This window comes from Empidonax traillii, unplaced genomic scaffold (assembly GCF_003031625.1).
Source record: "Empidonax traillii isolate 1590-97213 ecotype Southwest subspecies unplaced genomic scaffold, ASM303162v1 scaffold412:size659165, whole genome shotgun sequence".
Classification (NCBI taxonomy): Eukaryota; Metazoa; Chordata; class Aves; order Passeriformes; family Tyrannidae; genus Empidonax; species Empidonax traillii.
Genome location: NW_020955605.1, coordinates 176077 through 188348, shown reverse-complemented (window position 1 = coordinate 188348; position 12272 = coordinate 176077). Strand labels below are relative to the sequence as shown.

The window sequence follows — 12272 nt, the reverse complement described above, 5'->3', positions numbered from 1 at the left end:
GGGGGGGGGGGGGGGGGGGGGGGGGGGGGGGGGGGGGGGGGGGGGAGGGATCTGTCTTTACTGCAACTTCTCCCGGCTGGCGGCAATTTGTTGCACCCCCTTTCCTCCTCCCCCGTTTCGGAGATCCTCTCTAGTGCGGGGTTTGGGAGAGGCGTCAGTTCATCCCGCCGTCTCTGGCAAACGCGGGGCCGCTCGGAGGCTCTGGGCACAGATCCCTGGCCTCCCCTCGGGCTCGCAGCTCCGCCGCCGGGGCTCTTGGTCGCCCGGCCCCGGGAGCTCCCCCGAGCGCCGTGCCCGGCCCCGCTCCCTCGCCCGCCGCTCGTCCGCGGGGTCGACCCCGTCCCGGCGCCGCGCCCCGGCCGTAGCACCGCAGCGCGCCCTCCGAGCAGCCGCGCCGGCTACGGCGGGAGCTCGCTCAGTCTACAGGTTGATGCCTCCGCTGCAGACATCCCCGCGGAAAACAGGAGCGCAAATGAAAGAATGCCATAAATCAGGGGGAAAGGAAAAAAAAAAAAAAAGAAAAAAAGAAAAACAAGACTGCGATTTTGCTGCCGCCCTCCCACTCCGGGGGAAGGACCCTGGCGCGGCCGTCGGCTGCCGTAGAGCAGCCGGGCGGGGGTTGGGGGGGCGGGAAGGCCGGGGCGGTGCTGCGATGCGGGACCGCTCCACGGGGGCAGCGCGCTCGGCCTCGCCGTTGCGGGACCGGGGCAGCGCCGGCCGGGGCAGACGCGCCGCGGCGCCCGCACCCGGGGCCCGCTCCGATGGACGGGGCTACCCAGTCACCGAGCCCCGGTGCCGCGCAGGCGGTACGGTGCGGGGCAGGGGTAACAGCGGCACACTGGAGTACCGCCGGCCGCACAGAGGGGGCTGCCCGAGCCGCGCTCCCTGTCCGTTCCCTCTGCCTGGACAGGCGAGGCGTCTCCGCGCCCCCCGCTTCAAACGCCAGCGCTGCTGCGCGCAACCTCCGCGCCCCCTGCGTGTCCCGCACCGCGGCCGGCGCTGTCCCCCGGGGCGGAGCGCGGGGACGCGCAGAGCAGGGCCAGGGCGGGTGTCGGCGGGCGCACAGTGCGGGGAGAGGAGGTACAGCAGAGAAGGCGCGGGCAGGGACAGAAGAGGTGCGGTTCGCAGCACCGCGGGAAGCTGCCGGCACAGGGTTGGAGGCCAGGCCCGGCCCGGTCATGCAGCTCCGCGACGAGCTGGAAGTTGCGGTGCTGCTCAGCCTAGCTGTAGGTTCACTGGACAACACGGGCAGCGATGATAACGCACCGACGGCCGGTTTGCTACCCCGGTTTCTCCGGGATAGACATCCACAGTTTTGAGGATTTAAGCCAAGTGTGGGAATAGTTGCGTGCTGAGAGCTTTGTTTTCATAGAGTCTTGGTTAAGAGTCTGCATTTATTATGGGGGATTTTTTTTTTTTTAATACTTAAATATTTTCTTAATTTTAAGAAACCAGGAGGGTTTTCAGATCCTTGAAAGAGCAGATTAATAAAAGATCAGTATTTTCATTGGGCAAATATCTTCCTCGTTGTTGATGATGTCTGTTAAATTCATCCCTGTGCTTTTTGGTTTTTCACAGATAGCACAGAGAAACATTAAAAACAACCATCTTTTGAATTTTAAACTTCACACAAATCCCTATAAACCCATATATTGCATTTACTATATTTGAAGATTACAGCAAGGCAATGTTAAAGCAATGTCATAGCTACACTAGAGAAATTCCACTGTAAATCTTTCATTCTGAAATGTACACTTTGGTGAGAAATTGGCCATGCTTGGGCATAGTTCAAGTTGAGTTTTGTTTGTTTATTTGTCTTCTGGGTGAAAGAAAAAAGTGTCAAATAGCTAAAGGAAATTCACACGTTTTGTACTTAAGCAAACATACTCCTTCCTCCCTTCCCACCCTCCTCGCCCCCCCGCCTGCACCCCACGACATAGCAGCTTTAAAGTCCACAGATAAGTGGATTTTAAAAGTGTCAAACTTAAGAATTTACACATCCCAGGATAAGCAATATGTATCTTTCAGTTTGAACATGTTTAGTTTAGAGAGAAATCTTCTGAGAAATTTTACCCATTACTTTTCTTTTTGACTAAAAACATACAAAGACCCCTTGTCAGTGGGTCAGAATCTCCAAATTGCTTGCTCCTTACTCCTCTTGAGGTGCAAGATGGTAGCCCATTGCCCATTTTAAACTAGTCTTTCTTCTTTGCGCTTCTGAATTAGACAAATACTCCTGGTTTTTGGAGGCCTTTGGATCAGACCCTTCCATAAGCATGATATCAGAATGTGGCACTGTGCTCCCTGGCCACAGGGCACTCGCTCTAAATGCACACTAGTGTAAATGGGAGCAAAATCTGGTTCAGTGATCACATCATACAGAGATATTTAGTCTCATAGCAACAAGGAATTCCAGAAAACTTCCCATTTGAGAGGACAGTGGTACCTGGCAACGCCGCCACTTGCTGTACTACATATGGTTCACTCTGGTTTTTGCGTTTTCTAAATAGCTTTGGACTTTTCAAATAGGTCCTATTCAAAAATATCCATCTTCAATTTCTTTACTTGTCACCTGCATAAACATTTATAAAATGTTAAAGATATCTCAAGTTACCAGTGTAGACTTCTCTGGAAGACTTTTCTGAATAAATTTCACTGATAACAATTCCCCTTTATCTTTCAGTCTATTAAGATTTGCCTCCCCAACTAATGGAACAACATCACTCAAACAACTTCTAAGCTGCTTAGGCCATGACAGATTTACAGATCTATCTTACTGTGAATTTCCAGATTTTGTCCAGAGCTCCAACCCCATCCGTCTCCAGCAATACAGAGGCAAAAGGCTGTGAGCTCAGCAGTAGCTCCTGCTGAGGAATGATTCTATGGGAGCTTTCCCAGTTGTGTTTAATGTTAAAGGAGCAATGTTCAGCACCTGAAAGCTGGTAAAGGATAGTGATGGCGTTGGAAGACATTTCTGATGCAGAAGACATTTGCAGCTGGGAAAAGCAGCGAGAAATGCATTTTCCTGATGATCAAGGAGCAAAAGCAAATATGTAAGAGAGAGAAGTTCTTCTGAGTTCTTACAGGAAAGCCATGCAAAAATGAAATGCATAATTTCCATATGTGTGTTCTCTTTTGGAAATACAGTTCATTTGTTCATTTTACCAAAAATTCACTGAGTTCTACAGAATTACTAAAACTGGAACTCTGTAGCAAAGACAGTAGCGTTTGCTCAAGTATAAACATTTTAAAAAATTATCTATACTCTGATTTATTTTTGTGAAGTGATTCCATGAAACTTTGTAAGATTTATTCTTCACTACTGAGATATTTTATAAATAAAAGTATGCTAAAATTCCTGGAAAACAGTCTTGTTCAGATTGTATTCCATATACCTATAACTGAGGCCTAGTATTTTCATATGTGTCAAATGCCTTTTGCATAATTATTTTATTCCCTTTCATGCAATAGACCCCCAAATTATGCATGGCAAATGCAAATCTAAATGCCGGAGCACAATATATGACATTAGACCACTTTCATTAATGAATTTGGAAACTACTACTGTCTTGGAAAAAAAAAAATAGAGCAGACAATAGCTATTATTAGGTTATCTAGACCAAACCTTTGCCAATGCCCACTGGATTTCATTTTTGTTACTTTTGAATTACTCAGGCAATAGTCTGTCACCTGTCACTTGAAGTGGTTATTCCAGCCCAGTGGTTCTCTCAGCTGGAATGTTTCTCCTGATGCTAAGATTAACATTTTATTTTCTTGAAATTCACCCAGTTCATCTTTCACATATACATGAAGTGGCATTATAAATCCTTTTTCTTTTTGATTCTAACCAAAATAGATGATATATTGAATATATAGGAATGAATACAGATGGATGTATTTACACCAATTAGTTTTTTGCAGCCTTTAAGTCTTTTTTTCCCCTCTCTGTTCTCTGCATACCAATGGCTGGCATTTCTTTGCTTCTAAGCTAGTCAGAACTACAGAAGTCCTCAAAATTTTATCTCTGATCTTCAGCTGATGCTGGACAAGTGCCACTGGAGTAGAAATTAATATCTAAAGAGATGCTATTAATCTCTGATTTGTGACATGATGCAGCTACCGTAGGAGCCATAAATACCCATCCTTTTGACCATATCCTTCCACGAACATCTCAATTTTTCACCTGTTTTTCCTTTGCTTACCAAATTGGGTGATACATTAATATGTCTTTGATATTTTTTGACAGACCATACCATGCTTCCTGTTCTGGCTCCTAGTGGCAGATCCATAAGAAGGGTAGTATAGCCTAGGTAATTTATAATAACCAATGTTTAATTTCCTTGCTACAGTGCATGTTTACTTAGAACATTTGATGATTTACGGTGCTTTTTAAAGTAACTTTGTTTCATTTTGCTTTTCAGTTGCATTATTTTGCTGTTCATGTCTTCTTCCTACCATCTTACTGGCTTTCTATTCAGGTATGATTTTCTTCCTCTTTTCTATTTATAGAGAAAGACCTGTGCTAGCAGTTTGTGCCATGTAGACAATTGTCCACTGGGAACTCATTGCACTTTTCCCCACACAGCAGTCACTAGTTGGTAACAGCTTTTGGCCACCACAGACAAAGGCTGTATAAGACCTGCCTAAGAAGAACTGTAAGGCCCCTCTTATTCCTTAAACCACTGAGAAATTCTCCCAAAACACATATCTGAAATGACACAATATGCCAGTTACAGGTACTACATGTAGTATAGTCAAACTATGCTCCATGTTCCCCTATCCATGTTGTACTCATGGATCATCCTCCTCGAATCTGTCCACCCCACAATCTCCCTTAGATAATTCAACTCTTGAAACAGCTCAATTCCAAAATGTTGCTTTTGTCCTCTTTCATTTTATTTTATATGCTCAACCTGTTACAGGGAGCACCTCGATTTGCAGTAGCTGCTCTGACACATTTAACAGCACAATTATAGATGACTTGGTAACCACCCATTGACTAAAAATAACCTAGCAACTGAAGACACACTTGGGTATTTATACTTCGATATCCCAGAGGAACCCTTCACAGCTCCTGTAGCTGGGGAAAACATATGTATCTCACCAAATGCAGTAGGCTAGGAATCCTCAGGGGTGGGGGCGGGGGGATGTAGGGGAAGTGATAACATTGCACAGCTGAAAGATTTTCCAGACAACACTCTGCCAGCTAATCCAACTCTTATCCAACTAGCTCTGCAATTAAGGTTTCCTACTGAGAACAATGACAGCATTATGACCTGGGGAATTTTCTACATAGAAAAACCTCAATGCATCTGGGATTAAAAAATTTAGAGCCTTAAAAAATCCAGTTCCTATGCTGATGGTATTTGCAACCAGCACAGATCCCAAGTAACTATAGTGCCAATATGCATATGAGAAAATATATGAGCTGTAATGAATGAACTACCAGTAAGGCAGGAGCCGGGCAGCATATACTCTGTGAAGAATCTGCAGTGTTGAAACTCATTCTTGCCTTCCAGGGTAGAATTTTTTAACTTTTTTTTTTATATACAAGATGTACCAAGTTTTCACACAACCTGTTCGGGAAGAAATATTTTAATGTCTGAAGAAGGAGGCAGCTAAATGATGTGATTTAATTTCTGTGATACATGACTACATATGATATGACTGCCTATGGATAGTTTTATGTTTGAGAGGATAAAGAAACTCAGAATTTAATTTAAAGAATCACACGTCTTAATGAATAACTTGTATTACTGCAGCATCTGTCTCCCCACCCTTTCCTGCTCCCAGTTTCTTCTGGTTTGTCTATGGCCTTCATCTATTCTTGTCTTCAAAATATGACTTCATTCATCTAAAAAGACCTGATTAGTTAGAAATTTACATCAAAAGGAGAACTAGCGATCTCAAAGAGATACTGTAACAATGTCTTAAGTGCCTTTCTACCTACCTCCAGTTGTAAGATTGTTGTCTTGATACCAGAATGTTCAAGGCCAGGTTGGATGGAACTTTGAACAGCCTGACCTAGTGAAAGATGTCTCTGCCCATGGCAGAGCTTGGACTAGATAATCTTTGAAAGTCCTTTCCAACCCAAACCATTCTGTGATTCTATGATAATTCAGAGAGAGCATAAAACTATTAAAACTCACAGTTAAGACTGATGTGCAAGGCTCAAGCATTCCAGTGACTATAGGGCTACTCATAAAAATCACAGTGAAATCGAGTGGCTTATCCTTTTTTTTTTTTTTTTTTTTTTTTTTTTTAAAAAAAACATCTCAAAATACAGTTGTTTACTCCTTTTTTTTAGAAAAAGGATTTGTATTATAACCAGGATGATTAAACACATGAAATTCAGGGAATTTACTTATTATCCGTAGTTTCTGGCATCAATTCTTGGAGGTCTAACCAAAAACTACACATGTAAAATACTGTAACATTCAGGAAGTTCAGAACTGAGAATGAGACCCACAGAGAAAGCCATGCTGAATACACAGTAACTCTATGAGTCACATCACAGCAAACCCTTATAGAATGGCTAATAGCAGTGTTGTATGGAGAAGTTAATAAGCTAATAGATTTGTGATGTTTGTTGATTCCTCTCATATTATTGGAAGGGGAAAAATAAAAAAAAAATCCCAATTCCATAATGAATTCTACTATACAAACTCATACTCACAGGCAACTTGACCAATAAGCTCTTTGACCCACTGCTTGAAGTTTAACCAGAGAACCTTCTTTATATTTCTTTAGCTTTTGACTTCCACCTCAAAACCTGGAGATCACAAAAATTGATCAAGAGCTTTTGTCAGGCCATAATGGCCACTTTTAATTCTTTCCACTAGTGATTCTTACTGTACTATGTAGAAAAGGGAGCTGCAGCAAAAGTGGAGCATATCCAGAACAAACCAGGCACCTCCACGGTAAGTTAGAACAGGTTCTGAACATATGCGGAAGAGACAACAACTGCCTATGTAATATTTGAGCGTGCAGGGTGATAATATTGAGGGAAGAAGTAATCTTTGGTTGCTGTTAAGCTAGGAGATGGGAAATAAATATTTTTCAGACAAATGTTAAGTGCAGATTCTTTAAAAAATTATTCAAAACCTCAAATATTAACAGTTGAAAATTGTTACATGCACAAAATTAACAACTATTACATTTTAAGTATAAATTAAAATGGGTTTACCACTATGGCACTCCTTTTGACCTGAAAATGCATGTTTTGGAGATCTACACCTGCATCAGACTGACATTAAGAGACAAAGAATTTTATATATTAAGTTTCTTCTGGGTGTGTATTCAGAAATAAGTAAAGGTGTAATGGTTTTTAAATTTACAGTCTTTACTCTGAGAACACAAACTTCTTGGTAATTCTGAAATATAAAACAATCATTGTACAAGCCATTCATGTATAATATAGTCTACTAGTTCTTGATAGTAAAGAAAAAGAAAAATATCAGCAAATCTCTAGCTATTATTAAATATGGCCAGTTAATACTAAATGTATAAGACAATTTCTTTTATAGGATGAAAATGGATTATTGAAACTTAATCTGAGATTTATTACTGGACCCTGTGGAATTAACACACTGGAGCCCCATCTATGTACACCTGTGTGTGATAATGGCAGGAGCTTCAGATTAATAGAACCTTCTCTTGCATGCACAACCTATTCATTATTTGCTTGTCTGTTTGTTTTTGTAGGAAGCTTATTACTTCTATTTACCAGATATCTCAGGATGCCTATAACTTACTACAGTTAATGAAGCAGCTGCCACATAGCACTTTTCACAAAACTTTTTCTGAAAAGGTTATTTTAAGAGGGAAGCAACCTCTTTGGTTTTGTTTTAAATTATGCTGTTCTAATAGGAACCATTTTTCTGCATGCTTACATCGTTTCAAAATAGAAATATAGCTTTGACATGAAAGTCACGGTAAAAATCTGAGTATGATTTACCTCACTGGTGTACTAATACAGTGCTAACGTGACATTAGATTAGTGTGATATTATACATTGAATGGCTACTATGGTAGAAGTAGACATATCAGAAGTGGGTAATGATGATTTGAAGTTTTATGGTATGAATTACCATATACAGATTATATACTGTATTTAGTTTTTTTAAAATACTTTTACCTTTTCTATTTTACAAAAAAAAAGTTTATTTAGTTTTGTTTAGCATTTCAGAGGAAACTGGTATAGTCTATTCTGTCAGTTAAGTACTGAATAATAGGTCAGTAACACAGTTTATAAACCATATGCTCTCAATCCATGCCACAGTGCTTTGAGAATGTGTCAACACTCAGTGATTTCCTTACCCAGCTCAAAAGCATCTTGGAAGCACCCCGGGCAATGTCTCATATACAGCCATTGAGGGTTATCCGCTCCAAAATAGCTGTTAAAATCTGAATGGAAGAACCATAAATGATTCAATTGAAATCATGTCTGAAAATGCAAAAGGAAACGAACACAGAACAAACTATATAACATCAGTGGGTCTAACAGTGTGCACACCTGAAGATTTAGAACTGAAGACTTCAGTGTTTCCCCTTACAGTCATCCTACTGTATCTAACAGCTACTTTAGGATGCTGAGAACTCATAAAATTGACTCTCACTGATTTTTAGAAGAGTTTTTTTGCATCATTTCAGATGCAAAGTTAACCAAACACATCCACTTGCATCTGATGTAAATGAAATGTGGTAAAACAGTCTCTCTCCCCACTCTCTGCTCTTCTTTTGGAAAGAGGTTAAGTATTCCTATCTTTCCTACAAAGAAGTTCTAGTACAGTACACAGCACTTACCTAGTTATAGCCTTCCTAGTAAAACCGTGTTAAATAAGAACTTCAAGTCTAATGCCACAAAATATTGGATCCCGATACAGCTTGCTTTTTGGATTTTTTTTAACTTTATGAAGACAGAGGGACAGAAAGAAAATCTCTTTTTTTCACAGAAAACCAATGGAATTCTATAAAATCAGAACAAATCAAATCCCCAAAACACATGATGATTACTTCTAAAAATGAGGGTCTAGCAAAAAGCAGTATACTTACTGGAATAATTCTTATGGTTAAAAAGGAGATCTTAGATTTATTTTGAATGAAGACCACATTTTGTGTTGTTTTTTCTTTGCCTACATGTAACAGATTTTTATTTTCTTCCATTAAGAACCACTAGGTTTTAAAATATTTTGTTTTCATAATCACTTCAGAATAATATAAGGGAGGTATATGAGAAGCAGGTGTGTACTTTTATGTAGTAAACTGAAACATCAACTAGTATGAGCAAGATAACATCTAATTGTGTATTAAGTATCACCTGAGGGATCAGCAAGGGAGAAGATATTTTGCTGAAGTAAACACATGCAAGTGGTATCAATCCTACAGACATGCCATAGGTAAGATATTTATCAAAATGTAGTCTTATCAAAATAGATAGAATCAGTATATGACCAATGACCTCCTATTGTGAGAAACAGCTGCAATTTACTTTGCCATAAGAAAAAGGCTTAACTCTTTCTAGATTATGTACCCCACTGATTCTTATACACAGAAACATTCTTGAGAGGGCAGTGACAAAAACAAAGTAATGCAACTGTAAGAGCTTCAGTATGTTTGTTTTATTTTCTTTTGCTAAGTATACTGTTGAAGATGTGTAATATTCTTTTTGACAGACACAAGACAGAAATTCTTTAACAGAAGTTTGAATTTTCCACTGTTCGCAGTGATAATGTTTTTTTAATAGGCTGACTGTCAGAACTAAATTTTGTAAACAGGTATCTATTTTTTTAGACTATAGTAGTCTTTATCATCCCAATTATTTTTTTGTGATGCATACACTGTCTCAAAGAGGATTAGTTTGACACAAGATATAAAAATTTCCTAATTTTTAAGAAGATAAAAGTAACCCTTTGAGTTATATTTTTTCTCGTTTTGGTAAAGATTTTAGTGTTGCCGCACTATAAAAATGCATTTATACAGGAAATTTTGGTAACATAGGATTTTACTAAAATAATGCTCAAGAAACATAAACATGAATAAACTAAAAATTCAAAAGACATGTTAGGGTATACAACAACTGAGCCAAATACTGGTTCACAAACAACTGTGAAAGGAAGTTTCCTCTCCTTGAATTCATTAATACTTTTATTCAATCCTGTATCAAGTAATATTACAAAATTTGGAATTCTGATTAAGAGTCCCCTAAAACGGGTCCTGCATTTACTGACAAACTGAAAGAAAAGGTGGCTGTACTGAGTATCTTTAGCTAAATCCAGAAAACAACAATCCATAAAGTTGGGAGCAGCCTGACGGTTGTGCATTCAACAAGATTGAGAGTTGATGTTTGTGGGTCCTTTTGTAATAAGTTTTTACCACACTGCAATAGTATAGTTTACTTCTTTCATTTTTAGTTCTTCTGTCCAGAGTAGTATATGTTATGTATGTGTATAATAGAGGATATCAACCCAAATCAATCCCCAATGCTCACAGAGAGAAGGGAAAAAAAAAAAACACAACAAAAATAATTAAAAAGCTTTCTTCTCCTGCATTGTGAGGGAAGTCTTAACCACAGCTTAAACTAACAGTCATCTTGAGAAGCATTTACACTATCACTCATATGGGAATGTTATTAAAAGCAATTCTATTCAGTACATATTCAAACAACAGTAGTGGATGGATTTCATGGTAAGCAAGCAATCTCATGATCCAAATAAGGCCTGTTCTGTATGTTTGCATCTTGTAATTTGACTGCAATTCACTGATTTCCTACAGTTGGACATTTTTTAAGACCATATAAATTCTCTACATTTAATACAGTAGGAAAGGACATAGTGTTTGTTCCCATCATTGGGACAAATATAAGGTCTCTATCTTCTAATGATCTCTTGCTTTCATAAATATTTTGGTTGAACTCAGCCCTCAAATTAGAAAGCTTTTCATGAAAGCACTACAGATAACTTGTTTTCTGAGCCTCAAACGCTGCATAGCCCTCTTCATTGTTCTCACTGACTGCTCACATTATTCCAGATCTCTTACTTGCACAGTTTGTCTGTTACCACTAGTTTCTACAAATGAAAAAAAAAACAACAGGTTAAAACAAAATCTTTTATGAAGTCTTTGCAGAACCTTTTCCCCTAGGTTGGAAATCTCTCACCAAGTCCTCCACAAAAGCCTTGAAAATTCTGAATACTCTTTTTCTGTTCCGTGGTGCTAATATGCTGAACCCCATATTCAGATTTTAACACTGACCAGCACTCAGCCAGGCAGATTATCAAATCAAGTTAGAGTGGCTTACCAATTTACCTCACATCAGCACTAAAGCACTACCTTTTTAACCTGCTGTAACTGTGCAGTGTCTGAATCAAACACATGTGAGTGAAGGTTATTCCAGAAAGGACAGACTAAAAGAGCAGCCTATATCCACAAGCAAAAAGCAGGGTAGACATTTGAGTAAACTGTTTAACTTTAAAGCCAATTAGGCAATGAAATGACTTGCCTGAGGAGGTAGTTTAGACAATGTAATGAGAAGTGCTTGAAATAGAATAAACTATTTGTGAGACAGATACAGATGTAAATAATCCTCCATGTTTTGAACTAGGTAAATCAGGAGAGGTAGCTTTCCAATTCAAATGTCTGACTATGAAATGGTATTCTCTTTCTTTGGGAATGGCTTTCAAACTTATGACTGTTTACACCTGTTCTGAATACTAAAGTGAAACTGCACTCCAAAAGGCAGTTTAACCTCACTGTCTCATTATAAAGTAGATTTATTCATAACAAGCATCTATGAAAAACTTCCAGCAAAAAAGTCCTTAGTCAGGGAGATGCACATTGTTGCAAAAATGGATTGTTTCTCTAAGTGCTTATATGGCCCCTTCGCTATAGCATCCAAGCGCCTTACAAACATTAATGAATGTATTCTCACAACACCCCTGGGAGATAGAGATAGTATTATTAGCTAATGCACAAAGAGTAGCTTGTCCAAAGTCACACAGAAAGTCTGTGGCACAGCCAAGACTCAAAACTGTGATTTCCTGCCCATTGCTGTAACCATGACTATATTCTCCTGCCCATATACAGCATTTCAAAATATGTTACATATAACCTCAGATCTTTACACAATAAGCCTTTCTGTTCAGCTGCAGATCCAACCACTGACTTAATAAAGAAAAATAACTTTGTTTATCAGGAAGCTTCATTACAGCAACAAATTTGCAGGTTACTGAAACAATGACAGTTATATGGACCATAACTGGTACTGATATATGAGA

The 12272-nt window shown here is 39.5% G+C and overlaps 1 protein-coding gene across 6 annotated transcripts in view; it reads right to left on the bottom strand.

Annotated features, from left to right (window-relative positions):
- The window catches only part of TAFA5 (TAFA chemokine like family member 5), a 417543-nt gene that overhangs the window by 294418 nt on the left and 110853 nt on the right, over window positions 1–12272 (bottom strand). For 5 of the 6 annotated variants that reach the window (XR_003572393.1, XR_003572392.1, XR_003572395.1 and 2 more), the window contains exon 2: window positions 8320–8406. The exons of the other annotated variant lie outside the window; for it this stretch is intronic. Coding sequence is in view for 1 of the 5 variants with exons in the window: in XM_027893925.1 (XP_027749726.1) it covers window positions 8320–8406 (87 nt within the window). In the remaining 4 variants the exon portion in view is untranslated. The remainder of the gene's footprint in view (window positions 1–8319; window positions 8407–12272) is intronic. 6 annotated transcript variants of the gene reach the window in all.